Here is a 21,978-nt window from a genome sequence, read left to right as displayed (position 1 = left end):
TGTATTAAAAGAAATGTAATTATTCAAAAATATACACTAAATTAATTTTAATCATTTAATTTCCAATGTTGTAATTTGCACGTCTTCCCATCATAATTTACGTGATACTGATGAGTGTAGATATTGTTGCACAATAGATTATATCCTGCCAATAAATCAAAAACAATATAAGTAAATTTATTATTAATTCTATAAGTATAATGTACCTGCTTGCAACTTTGTTCGATAAGAGTAATAGACATTACAGGTCTTTCAATAAACTAGACTTGGCATTCTTTAATTTATCAAAGCGTTTTAACAAATGCATATTAGATGTTTCCAATTCTTCAATTTTTGCTTGAGCTTCTCGAAGCTGAAATAACAATCATTTAAAAAATTACTTTTTTTTTAAAAATAAAATAAAATAAATTTATAGTTAACCTATAAATAATACATCAGAGAAAAATTAAAAAGTTATTATCACGCAAATTGAGAGCGCCGTTCTGTTTACCAACTATCATAGCATTGAAGTAGGGCCGTCCCAAGGTTTTTCGAGGCCAGGGGAAAATTTATTTAGGGGCCCTTCGACCATAATAATAAAATATGATAAACAAAATATTCACTGAGAATAACAAAATTCTTGAAAACGTATTTTACCAAACAAGCTCATTTAAATTCATGTACTACATTACATACTTACATAATAGAATGTAATACAGTACATGAAAAACCTTACAAATACTTATAAAATAAAATTGAATATTATTCATATTATTTATAATTTAATCGCTCAATGTAAACGGACAAGTCATTACACGCTCACGACTTTAATCGCTGACACGCAGCATATAAAATTGCTCAGTGTCTTTATGGGGGCTACCTAAAAAATATTCCAACAATGGAGCCAGGGGCAAAATTATTCTGTTGCCCTCCCCCCCCTCTAACGGACTTGCGTTTAAGTCATAATTAGACAGGGGAGGTATGGCATTTTTAACAATCGTGTTTCGTAAAGTAAGATTTTGTTTAAAAGTATTTTCTTCAAGTTTTAATTAAAGAAACTTTTTCTTTTCAGACAAAACTCATCGATTTTGAAAAAAAGTAGACAGGGGAGGTATTGCTTTTAAATTGTCGTCCTCAATAAAATCATTTTTAAAACATACAAAAAATATAGTTTGTTGTTGCGCAGGACATCAGGTAACGATGATTACGATAATTTCTAACACCTCAAGAACTTACATAATATGTGTTCTTGAAAAATATAATATCCTTGGTTAGGTATTCTTTAGTAGATGATAAATTTTATAAATTCTGTCAAATTTTAAAAATAATAAATATAGGCAATTAAATACCTCTCGCTGAAGTTTTCTTTTTTCCAACTTTAGTTCATCTTCAGCTTTTTCAGCTGCTTCAGAAGCTGTTTTATATCTAACAACTTGACTATCAAGTCTGGCTACCTGTATTTTTATAAAATAAAATATATACATTTACATCGTAAAATATTAGCTTATAAATAATGAATAAATATATAAATAATTAAATAAAATTTATTTTTATTAATTTACATTTGCTTGCAATGTAGAAATGTCTTGTTCAGCCTTTTGCCACTTAAATTTATAATCCCCAAGAACTTTGTTTGTTTCTTCTATAAATGAAAAAATAAATTATCGAATTAATTTATTGGCACAATTTAAATTGCAGTTGACAGCAAGCCAATCTTACTTTGGGCATCTTCCAAATCGTCTGAATCTGTACCGTTGTAATGGCTATCACTATGGCGTTTGGCTTCCTGCAACTCTAATTTGAGTTGATTGATCTCTTCTAAATAACTATTACGTTCTTCAGTAAACTTTTTGAGTCGCACATCTAAGCAATTAAAAAATATTTACTTTGGTTTTATTAATCAAAATCATTATGTTCCGTTTTCTTAAATATGTTTAATACTGCAGTATACTCTTTACTTAATTAAAAAGTTATACAAAATTTAAATTAAATTAATTAAATTAAATTAACATAAAATTTTTTTTTTAAGTTGTGCTTACCTAAACAACCCTCTCCTGCGTCTTGCAACAATTGAGCATTTTCAACAGAAACTAAGGCACGTTTTATTTTATTATTACTTTGGTCACTACTTTCATTCCAATCATCTTGTTCTGTGCTTATAATTACAAGTCCTTTTTCCTAATATAATAAAAATAAATAAAACATTTTAAATAAATACTCTTAACGCTTATAAGCTAAAAAACATTTATCAACAATTGATAAAACATATATTTTATGCCATTGTTGTATATGAGCAGCAGGTAATACGCATGGAACAGATGTAGACTATTAATTAGAGGGAAATAAATTTCCATCTGAACTTTTTTAAAAAGCATTTTAGCCACTGCTAGATAATGTTAACAATTTACTTTTATATTATTATACTAAAAGAATAATTTTTCTACAAACTAAAACCAATACATTTTATACATTTTAAGCAAGGAAATGTCTACTATAAATTCTAAATGAAATAGATTTATGAAGTGTCCAATGTAAATTCGAATTGTGTCCGATGCGAACGATTTCGCATTACATTACATTAATCGCATGTGTTTAGTGTATTTACGGCCGATGCGTAGAAACTTACGAATTTAATCTTTTTTCTTTAACCTATCTTCAATGCTCAAAAAAATTGTAAACGTGATTAAGAATGATTCGAGAGAGTACATTTTTTCTTTAAAATGTCTTTTAGTATTCAGCAAAAAATTATACTTGCAAAGAACATATGTACCAAACAATATTTGTTTTACACAAATGTTTCCTTTTAAAAAAACCAACTATCTCTAAATTTTTTGTGTCATTTATTTCATAAAATGTTTTTTTGCACTTCCGATATAAAAAATTCCATTTTAAAATGGTTAAATAATACAACTAAATTATAATTTAATATTTAAATGATTTATGCATTCATCGATAAAACGTGGCGTATAATGACATTTACGTTCACAAAATTGATTGTTTTTAAATTTGTGAGACGAATATGGCCGAATATGTGTTATTTATCGTATTGGATTCGTCGTCTAGTTTGGACTTAACAAATCATATCTATGGTTTTGTTTAATATTTTAATCGCATCACACTGCGTTTACTACAATTCCTGGATTTACGATGGACACGCCGTAATGCTATAATAACTTACCTCGATGAGTTTATCACGATCTTCTAACTCTCGTTTAAGTGCAGTACATTCTAGTTTTTGAGTTGCCAATAAACGTTTTAACTTTTCATTTTCCCTGCCGCTTTCTTTGTGTTCTCTCTACACATAAGTAGATTATATATGAATAAAATTAAATTTTTATATAAATCATAAAATGTTGTTTACTTTTACGTGCATAAGTTCTTCTTCAATATCAGTGTACTTGTCTTTATACAGCTCTACCATGTAGGTTACAGCGGCTTTTTCATTGTCAAGTTGAGCATTTTGTACCATAGCTTTCCTGAACTTTTCTTCTAGATCTTTTAATTCCATCTATACAACAATTTATTAATACTTATTAATGAAACTGTTTAACTAATTTTAAATGTTTAAACAATACTCTAAAATCACGAAAATTAGGAGTAGTTTCATCAAGAGAATCAACCGAATTACGCCGACTAGATTGGTAATTATTCGTATTTAGTATAGAACTAGCTGCTCGTGGACTGGCAGTACTTGTAGCTACTCGGGATACTCGATTTATACTTGGCCCATCTAAAAGATAAAAAAAAAATTACGTAACATAAATATACATCGCCAAATAAATATTTAAACCCATACTTAAATTTATCATAAACCAAACAATTGAAAAGTAGTACCTATTTAATAGCTACTTATGTGATTACAAATAAAAATGATTATTTACATAGTTTGATATTATTTTTATGTTTATAAATATGGTCGTCATATATCAGTCCGGCAAGAATAGATTTCAATCAGATTTGGCTCAACATATATTAAATAAAAATCTTTTCTATTCTAACCCCTACGTAAAAAATAAATATTGCCGTTTGTTAACTACGCCTTATAAAATTAAAATTAAATTTTATGTTATTATCAATATCAAATTTATCACCGAAGATTGAAAAATTATTAGCTAATAAGTTTCTTCATAGATCTCACTAATGTTTAATATAAAAATAATAATTTTACAAAATAACTAGATACATTTTTTTTTATTGGAATAATATAAATTTAGAAGTGTCAACATTTACAGAATTAGTTAATGCAACTAATAATTGTACATTTTAAACTATAATAAATATAAAGGTAAATACGTTTTTAAATTATTATTTAGATATCATGATTATCAAAATCAAGTCTAATAATTCGAGTTAGGTGGACAAAAACATAATATTATCTAGAATACAATTATTTTACTAATGAACACACTAAGTTAAGCCTAGCTTATATAATTTATTCTGTAGTTTAATAAAACATTAGCTACTTAGTTTTATATATTTATCAAAAATTCATTATTTATTTATATTGATTTTTTAAAATAGCCTGTATTCCTGTCTAAATTTATCTTACACAATATGTTATTTGTACTTGCCTGCTGCATACATATCAAAAGCTTTATCTGCATTTTCTTCGGCTTCTTTTTGCTGTCGTTCAATTTCTCGCATACGAATTTCTCTTGCTTCAGCACGAGCTTGTCGCCTTGCAGCCAAACGAGCTTCTGCCTGGAAATAAAATTAAAAATTAATTTTTCTCATTACATATTTTAAACTGTCGCATTCTTTCTAAAATATACATTATAAAGTAAAGTCGAGGACATTTTATAGAACAGTTTAAATCACTGGTTTTAATATTAGGGTCAATGTTGCAGTCTATTGTCCAATAATAGACAGCCATTTGATATTATTATACGTACTTTATCATTACTCTTGCCCAGAAAAGTTACAATGCCATCAGCTTCAGAATCAATCACTACAGAATCAACACTGGAATAATAATCATAACTAGAACTATTCCTTGGTATCCTTTTAGAAATAGGTTGGCGATCATTTAAAACATTATCTGATAGTTCATCAATATCGGTAACAGAATATCTACAATAAGTTTCGTCGTCATCTGATGAGGGATATGATCGATTAGTATCGGCGTAGCATTCTGTATGAGTGCTTTTAGTATTTATAGTCTCGCAGATCGAGTTTAGCGTATCATTATCATTTATACATATGTGACATGAATATGTTCCATTATTATCCAGTGTAATTTGTGATGATTGAATAATTTTAGCGTATTCGTACGGAGTTGAATTACTTAAGATTTCCTCTACTCCATCTTTACCATCAGTGATACTGCCAGAATATAATGATGGTGGTTCTTCTGACGCAAGTGATGACAGGATTGTACCAAATTCAACAGGTCTGTTTATAAGTAATTTATCAGCCAATGATCTTCCATTTAAAGTGTCTGAAGATTGATTTATGTAGATATGAGTAATATGAGCTCCAGTAACCAAGTCATGCGGTGTCACATTCATATCAACGTGATTAAAATTCATATTAATTTCACAATTTTAAGTTGTTCAAGTCGTAAAGAGCATCGAGTAACGATTAATATACGTGGCTATGGATGTTTTAATTTCCATTAGGTACTAAAGAAAATAATTTATTTAATTTTACCAAACTTTTTATTAAGTCAAGTTAATCTACAATTAATAACTCCATCATAACAAAATATACATTAATAAAATAATTAATTTTATAACTATAAGGCTTTTGTAATAATAATGATATTGGCTCATGATAATCACTGAATAAATACGTTTTATAGATTATTAAATTATATTACTATTCAAAAAGTATGTATAAATATTTAGCAGGTAACTAAAATTAATTATTTATTTAAAAAGTTAATTTCAAAAATAATCTTTGTTAAAAAGTTTTTGTAAACACTTCATATGTTATCTATTATATCATATATTATATTTTTTGTTTTAATATTAAACATTTAACTAATTATATTACATTAAAGTATGTAGCCGTCATAAATGTATAATACATTTTTGGTAACCTCATAATAAATATTGAATTTTGATATTTATGTGATTTTAATATTTTTATATCCTAAATGCCAATCCTTTCTTATAATAACTACGTTTAGAGTCTTAAAAGAATAAATTATAAAATGGTAAGTTAATCAATATACATACAAACGATTTATTGTTTAAGTTTATGGACTATTAAGAGGAAAACCCAGTTGATGATGTCATAAACCTATTCGCAGTAACTTACTCACACATATTATTTACGCATTCACTATCGTAACATTTTTACACGTATTTCACTACGTGAACAGAAATTGTTACAATGTAGAAACTATAAAAACATTACTTTTATGGTCTTATATTTAATCGGTGGATCAATTTGTATTAATGAAATAGATGAAATTAAATTAATACAATAAAGAATAGGCATGCCTTTCTTATTATTTCCGAAATAGAAGGTGAAACATCAGCGAATTTAATTATTATTTTCACAAGGTGAAAGACAAGGTAGTCTTTTTATGTTAATACTTATAATTAATTCAGTGGATTAAATCTTCTAGTAATGGTTGGTTATTTATTTATTAGCAGACTACATTTTAAATGAATGTATAATACAATTTACTAAACGTAAATCTAAAATCATAGTGATGTTTTTATGTATCAAATATACAACTAGTTTATTCAAAATTAGAACTCTATTATTTGCGTTTTTAATACTATTCAAATTTAATTTGAATGAAAATATTTTAAAAATACATCACACTAAGACTGACGTTTCTAGATAAGCAATGAATTCGAAATATTGAATTTACTTAAATTCTAACGTGTTTCATAAGCGCCTTTTGATTTACAAGTATCCATATATAAGGGCGTCCATCGTCAAAAATCCAGGGGGGGACGTGTGATTGGTGCCTCTCAGGGATCGTTATCGATAGGTTTATAATTAGTATCTATGATTCCCAGAATTCGTTCTCCCATGGTAATTTTGTCTATGAGGAATAATATTGGCTAACAAAATAAATTTAACATATATTTAATATAAATAAATAACTATATTATTTTATGTATAAGTGTATAATAGACACGGAAAAACCAAGGAGCAATGTTCCCCCAAGTCTATACAAAGCATTAAATTGTTTAGTTATAAATTAATTTTATTAATTTGTGATAAAATTGATGCATGTTACTTAAAATTACTAGTATATTAGTTGGTAATATGTTATTTGTACAAGAATTCTTGCACATGACTGAAAAAAATAATATAATAATTTAGTAGGTGAATGACATTTTCAATACTCAGTATCATTATGAATTATTATAAAATTAATACAACATTAAGATAATGCGCTAAACTTATGGCGACCAGAAAAAAGTACATTTTAAAACTATGCCACTATATCATAAAAAAAACCCGCCCTCAAGAGAACCTACCAATGTGTAAAAATAACATTTTATATCAATGTTCTCAACATATTTAACTTAAATATAATTTGAAATTTTATAATAAAAAAATATTAAAAATTTTAAAATGTAATATGTTACTACAATTAACTAATTGAATTAATCATCACTCTAATATTTATTTATTATCAGATATTACTTTATTTCAAGTTATCATTAACATATTTACAATATTAGTCCAAAAAATTAAAAAAAAAAAAAAAACAATATTTTTAAGAATATTAAGATTATGCATTAAAGTACGAGTATGCATCGAATACAGCCATATGAAAAATAGTATGTCATATCACCATAACTACACTGATTTCATTAAAAACTATGAATGAGATGTCCCATTAATTATGTCCTATTTAAATTAAACATTAATAAAATAATTCCAAAACATAATACGATTAGATAAGCAATTCCATCGGTTTAGTGTGATAATAATGAAATAAAGCTGGTCAATATTGTTATACCTGAGAAACAATTGATAAAAATTAAAATTATTTTATAGTTAATAACAAAATGACTAACAAAAAATCTTAGTAATTTTTTTTAACAATGTTGTCGAGCAACTAAGTCACGTGTAGAATCGAAAAAGTGCATCATACATAAATCATTTAAAAGATAAATCACAAAGTTTAGTATAAATTATTACAGTTAAATGTACACACCCAACGAGTAATATATGTTTAATACGAGTACAATATTGTTTTTCTTTTAATAACACGTATGAATAATTTAAAAAAATGTGTGGATTTAATTTATTTGTCAATTAGTAAGGCATTTTTATTTCCATATTTATTAGTTTTTATTTTCCAGTTGTATGAAAGTTGTCAATAAGTTATTGTTAGTTCTCATTGGTATCAGTTGTATCAATTATATCAGTAATTATGAGAAAACAATCAATATATTTATTATGTCGTCGGATAATTTTTATGCATTTTGATTTCATACAATTATAACTTGATGTTACATTAAAACATGTACAGTGATATTTAAACTATGAATCCACATATACTATATACAGTACTTTTAATTTGAAATAGTTATTCTTAGTGTAAAAGATCTTTTAATAAAATTCGTTACACAGGCAAACAATTATAAATATAGATTTATGGCCATTCAAATATATTTACACTTACGATGATTTTGTGAATGTTATTATAAACGTTTAGTTGTGTTTAAATTGTAATATTCTAATATGCACATTCAAATTCAATTAAACATTCTAATTCGAACACACGGTTCGTGTTAATAGCCACGGAGTATTGACAAGGTGAAGAAGAGAAGTAATTCTACTGTGAATGGTGTATTTATGAATAGTTATCTAATTTTCGTAACAAATCGAATAGGTGCCTTTATTATTTTTGAACAATTTCCAGAAATTTATATTGGCACACAATTCATAACTTCATAAAATATAACACTAATGCGTTAGGAATTGTTTACACTTTGTACACCATTAGTTTTGAAATAGGTTAGAATTGTAAAGCTATACACGATCCGGATTGCCGGAGAGGTCGAACTGTGCAGACGGACTGCACAGTTTTTCGGGAACGTGTATGTGACAAGTTCGTGCAGTATTCGAGGAATATATAATCGTACACCTAAGCAATAAACATGACATCATATAAATTAGTTATATTTGTTAATGATTTTTATCCGACAATACAAATATATGTAGGTTCGTGAACTATTAGCTTGTATTTAATTATTTTCTATTATATAGTAAATGATTCAAAAATATGTTTTATAAAAAAAAAACACGGTAAATTAATTGTACAGACATATAAAATCGACGGGTATATTGTTTTATGGTCAAGGCGTTAACTAAAGAATAAATAACCATCCTATCAATAAAAGAATAGGTAGTAAAACATAAACATAATAAATACCAAAATATATTATGTTCACTTATATGTTGTTTTTATTTAGTTCACAACAAATAAATTCCATAGTGTATACATCATGTAAGATAGCATATCAAGGAAAATATTTACAAATCTAAATAGAAAATAATGATATCAACGATTTAAATAAATATCTAACATTTCTCGAAATGATATTAATAAAACGATATTCTCGTATAATAAAAAAAAAATTAATTAATTTTTATAAAAAATCATCATAACTTTCTTGTTCTGGAAATCTTTTTTGAGATAATAATAATAATAATAAATATTTAAATGTATATATATATAATATATACATGTATATTCCCTTCTTTTTACAAAATATTTTGTCAGCACACAAGGCCGTATCTGGGGGGGGGGGGTCCAGGGTGTCTGGACCCCCCCGAAATTTCTTCAATATTTTACAAATGTTTAAAATAATTATTCATTTTTAATACTAACATAAATATTTTCAGTCAAAAATGACTTAAGCTCCAATTAATCATTGACTGTTTTTAATTTTATATCATAATATCATATGAAAATATGATATTAAAAATAATAAAAGAAGATTGAATCTTTTTCTGTCTTATTTTTAACCAAATATCAAAAGTTAAAATCTTAATTCAATAAAATTATAATGCACATGTTTTGGATCCCTCCCGAAAACAATTTCTAGATACGGCCTTGTCAGCACATATGTGATTACATAAGTATAAATACCATTTTTTTTCTATAAAACAAACAATGACATCAAATCTAAACTAAAATAAATTACACTAATACGTATTCACAAAAAATCAAATTTCACCTTGGTACATTAATGATCAAAAAATATTAATAATAATGTCGATGAAAATGTTTTTTTAAATATGAATATAGAATTAAGATATTATTACGACTTCAGTTTATTATGGAAAATAGCTAGGTACATTACTACTGACTAAATCAAATACGATACGATGTTAAAATTTATACTTGGCTATTAATTTTGACAAAGTATTGAATGAATTGTATGAATAATACTATTGAAATGTCTTAGGACATTAAAACTAAATCAATGATTAAATTTCTTTAGTATTTTCTAGATGTATAACATTTCATAAGTAGCCATTTTTTTATCCAAATTTTATGTAAATAAATTTGTCCATATTTTTTTTTTTTTTTTCAGTTTTGATTTGCATAAATGAATACCCAAATGCACGCGCGTATACTTATGAAAATATTTAACTTTGTTTATGATTTAACAAATTAAAACACATCGTGTAATAAAATATTATTATGTTTTAATATTTTAAATAATTTATTGAATATTAATATTTTTAAGTAAATCACAAATATAAAAATAAAATAATAACCAATAAAATAGAAACAATTATTCAGACATTTAAAAACGTAAATACATAAGTACATTTGAATCAATCTTTAATATTATTATTTCGAAAGAAACGTTAATAATTTATAAATATCAGATATACCTATGTTTATATAATTTATATTTTTTTATAACTTATCTATGTAATAACATTTTTAAAGTAGAGAATACCTGAAATTTTGTTATGATGGATTTAAAATATTTAAATACTAAGTACTCGTATTTCATTAAATAAAAATACTTCATAAAAGGTATTTGGAACATTAATACAAAATTAGTCATCATTTATTTTAAATATTTTACACTGATTTTATAAAAAAAATAAACAATTTTAAATTGAATTCTTGTAAAACACACCAAAAATATAGTAGAAATCACTTAAAAGAACACAAACTACAAATACAAACACTTACACGGATGCACACCCGTTTACATAACATAGTCTTATAGGTAATGAAAAACGAATAAGCAATATTCAGCGTATCAAACATAACTGTACTACTAGATGTATGTAGCGAACTCTGGAAACCGGTTGTGTATGAGCACTAAGATTAAAGTGTTTCATTAAATTCATGCCCGACCTGAAGAAGTAAATTTAACGGTAGCCAGTGTACAAACATAATAAACGCTTTAAATTACTGGTTTTATCATACAACATATGAAATGTTTCATTTGATACTTGTTTTCTGTAAAAACGTAAATGTAGAAACTTGCAAGGAAAAAATGTGTACTGAAAACATTTTGATTTTTAATAGTAATAATTACTAATTGTTTAATTTGTTTTTATTTTGAGTTAAAAACTACTAATACTACACGTTTTAATCATAATTTTGAAATATAATACAAGTGCGTAATTAATGCATTTAATCATTATTTTAGACTTATGATTATGATTCATGTACATTAATGTAAAAAAAAAGCGATTACTATTTTGCTATGTTTTTAGTTTGGTTAACATTTTTTAAGATGTGTTTCAAAAATTTAAAATATTGAAGCATGTTAATTAGATAGATATTTTGTTAAAGTTTCATAATGTGTAGCATTGATTATAAATACTAATATAATATATTATATTATAATATATAATAATAATAGTAATTATAGTATTTATAATCAATGATACCTTTAAATTTAAAGATCCGTGTGTCTAATCTAATAATTTTTTTTTATGATTTAACAACTAAATAAAATGTATTATGGTTTTTTTATGATATTATATATTGATATATATGTTTCAATATGATATTTCCTTCGATTTTGATTTTTGTTATATATCGATGATGTAGTTTTCAAAAATTAAACGCTCTTTTAAAATAAATGTACCTAAAAGAAAATCATACATAGTATGGTATTTTAAGAATAATTCAAACACATGTTTTCATAAAATTAACTTTATTAAGTTTTGTAATAAAATTTGAGCATTACTTAAAATAGTTTTTTTCTTCATAAATGATCGCGATTTTTAAATTTGAAAATATATTTTATTATACGCTGGAGTCAACGGTTAAAAAATGACTGTACTTTTTATATCAAATATAACTGATCTATTATAGTAGTTTCATCTGGATAATGTACAATTCAGTAAAACATTTACGAATGATTAAAAATGTTGCATACGTACTTCAAAATTGATTTTTGTCCTGCTGAAATAGTTTTATGATAGCATTATAAAATGGGCTTACTCCTAACTTATAATTAATATACTTTTGTCATTTTGAAGTAAAATTAATATTTAAACACTATTTTAAACATATAATAACAAAATAAAACAACTATACTAAAAACACTGTTAAAATTGTTCAATCAGAAATAATTTTTGAAGAATATTAAAAAAAAAAAAATTAAATAATTATAAACTGATACATTTTTTCATCGTAAGTTATAGTTACGAGTATGTTGTACCATGGTTTTAAATTAATGATTAACGGCTGAGATCAAATTTTAGAAATATTTTGATTTATAAGCCCCATAGATCATGTATACTAATAAACGGAACACAGCTCAAATGACGAGACTTGAAGGATATACTGTTCAAATGTTATCACACAACACAGCGCATGCGTATTTGAAATTACAATACTATTGTAATACTACATCACAAACAAGTTAATGTTTGGCATATGCCAATACAAAAAAAATAGACAGTAAAAAATACAAATGTCAAAGTTTCTCAACCTGTGGTACGCGTGAATATGCGAAGAGCTCATAGATGATACGCTAAGAAAAAATTTATTTTCCATACAAATAAAATAACGTATATATTTTTTGATAAGCAAAAAAAAGTTATTTTGTCACGTCAGTGATACGTCGAATTTTCAAAATGTGTATACTAGAGATGGGAATTCTCATTTACATAGGTGAAACGTTCAGTTGTATATCGTTCATTAAATTTAACTAGTTCATCGTTCGTTCCCCTAATCAACAACAAATCGTTCACTGTTTGCTTTACGAATGAATCGTTTGCCTTATCTACGAATCGTTCACCGTTCACTTAGACTAATCGTTTATTTGTCGACTTTTGAACTATGAGCACAGCCAGTGACTGTCGCGGTCGCATTTATTAATACAATCAGCAATGACGCAACTTGTGTATTATGATTTATGAGTGTCAGTGTATAATCTATATTATACTCATTACTACTAATATACTAACAAATATAGTGGACCATCACGCTATCAGTATTCTAATGTCTTACCTAATTTTTTACTTAACTTACAAATGTATACCTAATTTCAACGTTTAAATTAAAAAAATTTATCAATTTTTAATGTTTTAATTAAGTATACAAAAGATTTTTTTAAACTTATAATTATTTTATTTTTTTTATAAATACAAAAAGTAGTTAAAAGTATAATAAAAAAGATTTCATATCTACTTACATAAGTATTTGAATACATTTACCACAGAATTTGCTTTTACTAAAATACTAACTTAATAAGTTTGATATTTGGTTACACTCATCTTTAAGTTAAACACTTCAGACCACAATAAAAACGAAATTAATAATTGTAATTCATGGTTCAAAAAACAAATTAGTAAATAAATGTTTCAAACAGTAGTTATTTAATATTATATACTACATAATAGGTAAAACGTTAAGGAAATAAAAATTTATTATATAAAAAAAATTAATTTAATTTTTACTTTATTTACCTATCGTTCATTCTTATTAGTGAACGAAACGCAATGTATATCATTCAGTGAACGAGAACAAAACAGAAATGTACAAGATTATTTACCATTTTGTCGCTTTGATAAAATTAATGAAAATAAACGGTGAACAATTTAAAAGCGAACTAGTGAACTAGTTCGATCGTTCACTTGGGTGAATAGTTCAAATGAAGTAAGTCGTTCATGAACGAAACATCTCTAATGTATATGATATTCTGATATAAAAATATTAAGGACAACTGGTGTACCTGAATATTCATAGAACAGAATTTACTGATGCTTGAAATTAATAATTTATCTTGCATTAATTCAATCACAAAAATACAGATAGCTAGGACTAGGAAAATAATTTGGACATTGTGTAGGTGATTGTGTTGAATATGCACTTATTGATTATTTGTAAACATTTGAATATAATAATTAATAAAAAGTCATAGTATTAAAAAATAGTATTGAACAGGTATTTGTTTCTAAATATTTTACCATAAGATATTAGTTTTTCACAATATAAAAATTAATTATAAATTATTCTGTTTATTGTTATCTAAAAGCCACCTTGTTCCACTAAACCATAACACTCATTTCATCTTTTAACTATTTAATTAACTTAGAAGTAATTTATAAAAAAATTGTTTCTAATTTTAATTCTGATAAACGGAATACGGATTTAAATATATTTCCTATTAAAATAATTTATATAATTAAAGATAATTTTTACAACTTTCCACTCAATGTAAAGAATACAAAAGCTTTTTTTTTTACATGCAATTTAAATTGATTAATATATTAAATATTTTACATGATAAATAGTAAAAAAAATGAACACACAATATGATATACGTAAATATGAAAAATAACTTTAAACTAAATTTAACTAGCATTATAAAGTTTTAATTATTTAAGAGTAATAATTAAATTATATAAATGCATTTTGTAAAAGTCTTCCGATTTCTTTCAGGTCATAAAAGCATTATGTATCAACATCAAGGGGTAAACATAGGCCCATGCCTAAGTCAGCATTTAACATTTTTATACAATAGATAATTTAAAAAAAAAAAAAAAAGATTTCAATTCCTATTACCTACTTATATAAAATTATGAGAAGTAAAAAATAATAATGTATAAATTGTTTTATTTTATTTAAATTATAAATGGTTTACTTGTCTATAAATATATTATTGTAATTAATTATTAACTTTATATAAATAAATATAATGAACTCGAATTAAGTCTGTTTTAGTATTGCTGTTTAAAAAAAAATGAAGTATTTATATGAAAAAGACAGTAAAAATTAAATTTACCTAGGCGTGAATAAACATTTGAGTTGGGCCTGTCCAAGATCCAATCATAATATATTTAGTATTATATATATATAAAAAAAATTATAATTAATATGCTTAATAAAACAAGAGCATTAAAATCCAAATTTTTAATAACAATTAATTTTAGTATGCAATGTAAATTTAATTAAACAACTCTTGGGAATATGTTTTGAAAAAATATTTCAATAGTTTGAAGAATAAAATAAGAGGCTTAAATGACTTATCATCAACAATTCAATCATATTAGGTATTTGTCTTTTGTTTTTTTAATAATCTAACATTTTTTAAATTGCATAAATCCTTAGTTTTAAGCAAATATTAAATACTTTGGTTTATTTATACTTTTGTTTCCAAATAATGAAAGATATACTTATGTTTGTAATAAATCTTAACAAATTATATACTTATTTATTATTCTAAAATTTGGTGTACGCTTATGAATAGAATATGAAGCTATAATCTTAATGATGAAAAAACATTTTAAGTTAAAATAAATATAATGATTGACTTACTTCTTTTGCTATCTGATCAAAAGCTTGATCTTCAGCGTAGTGAGTAGTTGGAAGCCTTCGACGACCACCAGTTGCTGAACTTGGACTATCCATTATAAAATAAATATCATTTTTGAATCAAATCTTGTGTGTTCCTGAATTTTATAAATAAAATATTAGTTTTCTTTAATTAATTTTATTAATATACTTTAAATTAATTAATTAATAATAAATAGATTAATTAACTATGTATACATACATATTGTAATTAAATTAAATACCAAGTGTATTATTTCAATATTTAGATAATAAAAATAATTAATAATTAATTAAATTGAAAATTAACTTAATGTAAATCCAAATTACAGATGATTTGATTTATACATAAAAGTATTGAAAAACAAGCATATAATAAATAATTGTTAGTATCATAGAACATTAGGCAAATGCCTAAAGGTATGATTTTTATAATAAAATTAATTATTAAAAGTAATTACTGTATTAGTAATACAAATAATTTTACTATTTTAATATATTAATTAAAATTTAATATAATACAAACAAATATATCCAAAAAGAAAATTTAATTTAACTCTAGATTAATGATCTTAAAACTAAGTATTTAATTATACAACTGATAATTATCATCTTTGTTTAATTTAATTACTTTTAATTCATTAAATGGATATAGACGTGTCATTGATCAGTCTAAGATATATTTAAGGCTACAAGAATTTAGTGTTATTGGCCGTGTTCCAAAATTGCTTCTGAAACGTTTTCTTATTTCTAAATATTTTATTAATGAAATTTTATAAGCACTGTAAGAAATATATCTGAATATAAGAAATAAGTAATATATCTGAATTAATTGAAGATATATACATTGAATATTTATTCTATTGATTATAAGTTGAAAGTAAAGTATTGAATAAATTTAATTAGTTAATTGGATAAAATAATTTATCTTTAATTAATTAAAAAGTATTGTATTCTATGTAATACTTGAGAAATAAATAATCTATTTTATAAGAAATTTATAATTTAGTGAACTATGCAATATTTCAAACAGTATAATAAATTGTATAACCGTTGTTAATTAACAAGTTGACTGGCTTGAGAATTATATTTAACTATCACTGAATTCAAATTGTACGCTAAGAGAGTTAAAATTAAACCCTCATTTTATTACACATTATGCAATCTCAACTCAGCCTAGTCTTCCACATTTTTTTACCAGATATTTATTTCACATAATATGTAAAAGAAAAAAACTATAATATGATATTATTATACTATAGTTTTTTCTTTCTGTTTGCTACTATTATTCAATTGTTCTTGTTATAATTAGTTTTACCAACAAATTATTGTACTTAAATTAATGCCTGTCATGGCATAAAAAAATAAAATAAATAAATAAATATTTAAATTAAAGAGAAAAAACAGACAGAGAAATATAAGAGTATTAAATTTAACTCTCAAAGCATCTTGAACAATTTCACTCCAAATGGCTTGTCAGTAAACTCGTTAAGGTGTTAATTTTTTGTATATTGTAATTTTTTAATGCACTATAATCTTATTCTTAATCTTATTAATTCAAGTAAGATTTAAACAATTTTGATGTAAAATTTAAAATAATATAATTTAATTTTTGAAAACAAATATAATAAAATCCTTATATTTACCTAATTTAATTTTTATTTATTTTTAACTACAATATATTTTTACATGATAATATCATTATAGGTAAATATAAAATATATTATTTTTTTCGAAGATGTGATAATATCGAACCTTAAACTGTCTACTATATTTACATCAAGAATATAAAAAAAATGATTTAAAAAGGTAAATTTATATAAATCACTAATAATAATATAATCATTAGGTTATACCAATATTTATTTAGTATTCTTTAGACGGATGATAATTATGGTATGCTTCAATAGTTTATCATCATTGTTCATTATTAGTCAGTAAGTTATGATACTGTTTAAAAAAATTTAAATTGTAATTTTCCCAGGTTAATTTTCTTCCTAATCTACCATCAATCATAATTCTATGGCTATATATTAAAAAAATAACAATTAATTTATTATCACAGTTATATTATTTGTATGATAATAATATAAAACTATTAAACTCTTTGTATTTACAATAAAAAATAAAAACAATTGAAAATTATTCATCTATAAAACCAATATTAGATGCCAAAGTATAAAATTAATTTTGGGAAGTTTACTTCTATGAAAAATAAATTTGAAATATGTGAATAGAAATATACACAAATCCTTCACCAATAAATAGTAACATTTGATATTAAATTAACTTGTATGTATTTAGGTTATTAATTTAATATGCTCATTTAAATTGTAATATTATATATAAAGAACTAATTTATATTTTGTTTAAATCTGCATAGCATAATGATTACTTAAACTGGTTTCACTTCACATTAAACAATCTCTACTAGAATTCAATAATTAAACAGAAAAATTAGAAAAATTATTAAATTAATATAATCAATGAATTTGTTTCAAACATAAATTTGATTAAAATCTCAACCAAATAAGAAAGTTTGAAAGTATTTATGTTGCCCCCTGAAATCATACAATTTCAACCCACTAAAAGGATTAAAACACTGACAACTACTCGTTATTTTACAAGACAGTAGAGTTGCCTGTTAAATTGTTCAGAATGTTATTTTTGGACTCTGTCCAATCAATCTCTGAGTTTTCAATACCATCAAACTATCATAATTGAATTGGTAGATAATCTATTGCTGAAAGAGTTGATTGAGAGTTTCTTTGACTGCAACCTTAAGGGCCTTGATGTAAAACAAGGACACTCAGAATGTTCCCTCCATCTAACACTGGAGGGCATCTAGAAACGTCATGTGCACCGTTTACGTCCTCTGGCCAGTAGTGTAAAACGAATGAGCACAGCGTTTTCACGACGTTCCGTAGTAACGTCCGTCGTGTGATTCAATTTCAAAACCGAATTTTTTATACACACCGTCGTCGTTGATGTGGCCTGGCTGCATCGATACAACTCCGCGGAAGATGTGGTCCATCGGCGCGTAAACACACGACGTTTTCTCTAGTTTGTCACTAGTACGTCGTGATGACCGGATTGATGAACATGATAAACAAGCGGACGCGGGCGCACGCGTGATCCGAACCGACTGAAATGATTGCGAAACGATGGAAACGAGCAATTTAATTACATTAACAATATAACACGAGCGACAGCAGCAGCAGCAGCAACAAAATAAAAAATAAAAACAATAATAGTAATAATAATAATAATAATAATAATAATAATAATAATAATAATAATAATAATAATAATAATAGCGTGACAGAGAGAAGTGACGATGTGTGCGCGTGAGAGAGTATATGGTAAGAGAGAAAGAAAGAGAGAGAAAGAGTGGGCGTGAGGGAGAAACCGACCGACAGACGGTGACGGGGTTTTAATGTTTAGTACATATATATGTGTGTGTGTGTGTGTGAGTGCATTTGTGGTCGCGCGTATATATATATATGTGTGTGTACCTCATACACAAGCACACATGCAACACAATCGGAGAGATGATAAAGTGAAAATCTCGGCGCGGCTGGTCGGTAACGAAGGACCGAGGCCGAGGCGAGAAAAAAATAACTAAATGTACCGGTTATACAAGTGGCGGCCTCTGCCGTTCAAAGTACACGTCGAAACGAATTTGATAGTAATCCGCGTATTACGGATTCGATGTCAGCTAACTAAAAATTCTCTGTTATTTAAACAACATTCAAATTTTAATTGTTCATCCTCTTTTTCTGTACACCAGGAACGTTGTAACGGGTTCGTAGCCAGGGTATCGGATTAAAGGTGTAAAACACTTTTTCTAGTGCTCCCCCCTAATATTTAACTGTGATCTTAGCATTAACTTGAAAACGTTCTGCGTACTTTATCTAACTATAGTATTTAGTTTCTTAAAAATCTCTTATACATATCAAGAAGGTCGTCCGAAATAGGTTAACTAAAAATCTGTATAACACAAAAATTATATATTTTCATACCTTATTAATTATTAATTATTAAATTAGAAGATAAAAAACTTTGAGGTTTTTTATTTGTTATAAATAAGCAATAAGTTATTTGAAATAATAAAATATACAAAATCATTCAAAAATGAAAATTATTCTCTACTAGTGTACTTGAATAATGTAATCAATGCATAGACCAATTTTTCTCGGTGATAAAAAAAATTCAGTTGACATGTTGTCAAAGGTGGAACTATGAATTTTTACGCCCGGGGAAAATGTTAAAATTACGCTCTATCAGACCAATAATCTAGTACTTTTCACAAGAATTTTTTTCTAATAATTAATATACAATCGTACTTGTTGAGTTTTAAACTAATATCAGTATTTAACAAAAATAAAAATATCAAATTAGTTGTTAATAATTACAAAAATTACACCCTCTAAAATTTTACGTCCAGGGATGAATACCCGTCTTCCACCACCTAGCTCTGCCTCTACATGTTGCTCTGCTTGAACATAGTACAAAATAATTAATGCCAGCCGTATTAACTTGAGAAAATTCATATAGTTTTACTATTGAATGAGCAAAACAGTCAGTGTAAGTACTGTTAAATAACAAAAATACTCTTTGTTATTCGATTTTGGAACTGGTAAATTTTTTTTTCCAGCAAATTAAGTTAGTATAATACAAGCCTGAGCAAGTTAATAATAATTATTAACTGAGTTAGGTTAGTGGAAAACATTTTAAAAAAGTTTAAAGTTAACAGTTAACTTAATTTTTTTTAACTAAGTTAAATTAAAAGTTATATGAACATTTTAAATTAACTTATTAACTTCTTATTCCTGGTGACCCCAGAAGGCGTCTTAAACGTACCTGGTATGATGATCTACTAAATTAAATGTATATACTTTCCCTTCTTTCTCTTACTCAAGCTCATTTTCTCTTCCTGGCACAATAAAAATGAATTCTTGTCCTTAAGTGCTTTCAATGGCTGACTTCTTATCTCCTGTCACTCTAGCCATATTTTCTTATTTCATTACATACGTTTATTGTAAAGTAATAATTACAGATAGTGTTTATCAATGATAAATGTTAAAAAAATAAAAAACTTATTAAATTGAGTTATTTATTTTTTAACATTTATATAAATACTCTGTAATATGGCTGAGAATAATAAAAATCAAAAATATTATTGAGCACAGGAAATAGCCAATAGTTTTTCTATAAATAGAACTAAATTATTAGGTACTGATGAATAAAATTATGTAAAGTAGGTACAAAAGTATACAAAAAGCCAAAATAAATATAATCTTTTGATTTATTAATACAGATAGATAAGTATTATACATTCATTTTAAATTATTAAATAAAAATAACATGGTATTGAAGAATGTACTTAATTTTAAACTCTGAATACTTTTTCAGGGAACTAAAAATCTAAAGCATAACTTAATTGGTTTTAATCTAAAAATTATTTATTTAGGACGAAAATATTTTATAATATGTTCTTGAGAATTGTACATTTGTAATTTGTTTCTATATGAATATAATAATATATCATAGTACTTATTAGTATTTATTAATTATTATTATTATTATTATAATATGCCCGTATGCGGCAGTATGGTATGATGTATCTTTATATACATGATACATCAATATATTTTAATATAGTATATACCTATTGGCTAAAAAGCTATTACTATATGTATTTAATGAAGTATTTATTTATTGAATAATTCTGGTTAAATTTAACTATATTTATAATTTCCTATTCTAGTAAATGGTTATGTAATATGCATCATTAATAATAATTTTATTATATTTTTTATTTAATTATTTATAAATTGACTTAACTTAAATTTGATTAAAAGTAACTAATTATTTATTAAGTTTATATCAATTAAAATAAGTTAAGTTAAAAATTAAGTTGATGAAAATTGAAGCAAAAAAGTTAAGTTAAAAAGTAAAAATTAACTTTAACTTTTTAACTCATTTATGCCCAGGCTTGGTATATTATAACTCACTATTTACATTAAAAAGTTTATTTACACATATAATGTCTTTTAAATATTATGTATATTTAGAGTAATATGAGTTACAGTAATTGAAAACCAAATGTAATTACTTTCAAGAAGAAAAAATCTGAACTATATAATTTATATTACAATAGTTCTTATTCAATAAACTTAAATCATAAAATTTATACTACTTAAAAAGTAAATAAATATTTAAACAATAATTAAAAAAAAAAAAAAAAA

The 21,978-nt window shown here is 24.9% G+C and overlaps 1 protein-coding gene across 3 annotated transcripts; it reads right to left on the bottom strand.

Moving 5' to 3' along the window:
* Nucleotides 1-100: 100 nt before the first annotated feature.
* Nucleotides 101-18,991, bottom strand: LOC112681906 (leucine-rich repeat flightless-interacting protein 2). 3 transcript variants are annotated; one of them, XM_025552379.1, is made up of 12 exons: nucleotides 18,704-18,991; nucleotides 15,713-15,846; nucleotides 4,551-4,680; nucleotides 3,555-3,709; nucleotides 3,341-3,487; nucleotides 3,158-3,274; nucleotides 2,019-2,157; nucleotides 1,699-1,842; nucleotides 1,542-1,621; nucleotides 1,329-1,433; nucleotides 211-352; nucleotides 101-145 (listed from the first exon to the last, which is right to left on the bottom strand). In XM_025552379.1, the coding sequence occupies exons 2-11, from the start codon at nucleotides 15,803-15,805 to the stop codon at nucleotides 242-244; spliced, it is 1,221 nt and encodes a 406-aa protein (XP_025408164.1). In that variant the 5' UTR covers nucleotides 15,806-15,846; nucleotides 18,704-18,991; the 3' UTR covers nucleotides 101-145; nucleotides 211-241. The 3 variants fall into 3 exon arrangements, with proteins under 3 accessions (XP_025408164.1, XP_025408252.1, XP_025408082.1); XM_025552467.1 differs by lacking the exons at nucleotides 15,713-15,846; nucleotides 18,704-18,991 and adding an exon at nucleotides 12,328-12,346; XM_025552297.1 differs by lacking the exons at nucleotides 15,713-15,846; nucleotides 18,704-18,991 and adding an exon at nucleotides 4,872-5,636.
* Nucleotides 18,992-21,978: the final 2,987 nt, after the last annotated feature.

This window comes from Sipha flava, unplaced genomic scaffold, assembly GCF_003268045.1.
Source record: "Sipha flava isolate LNK unplaced genomic scaffold, YSA_version1 0_pilon_pilon, whole genome shotgun sequence".
In the NCBI taxonomy this organism is placed as follows: Eukaryota; Metazoa; Arthropoda; class Insecta; order Hemiptera; family Aphididae; genus Sipha; species Sipha flava.
Note: the sequence above shows the minus strand (reverse complement) of the source record. Positions and strands in the feature narration are given on the sequence as shown.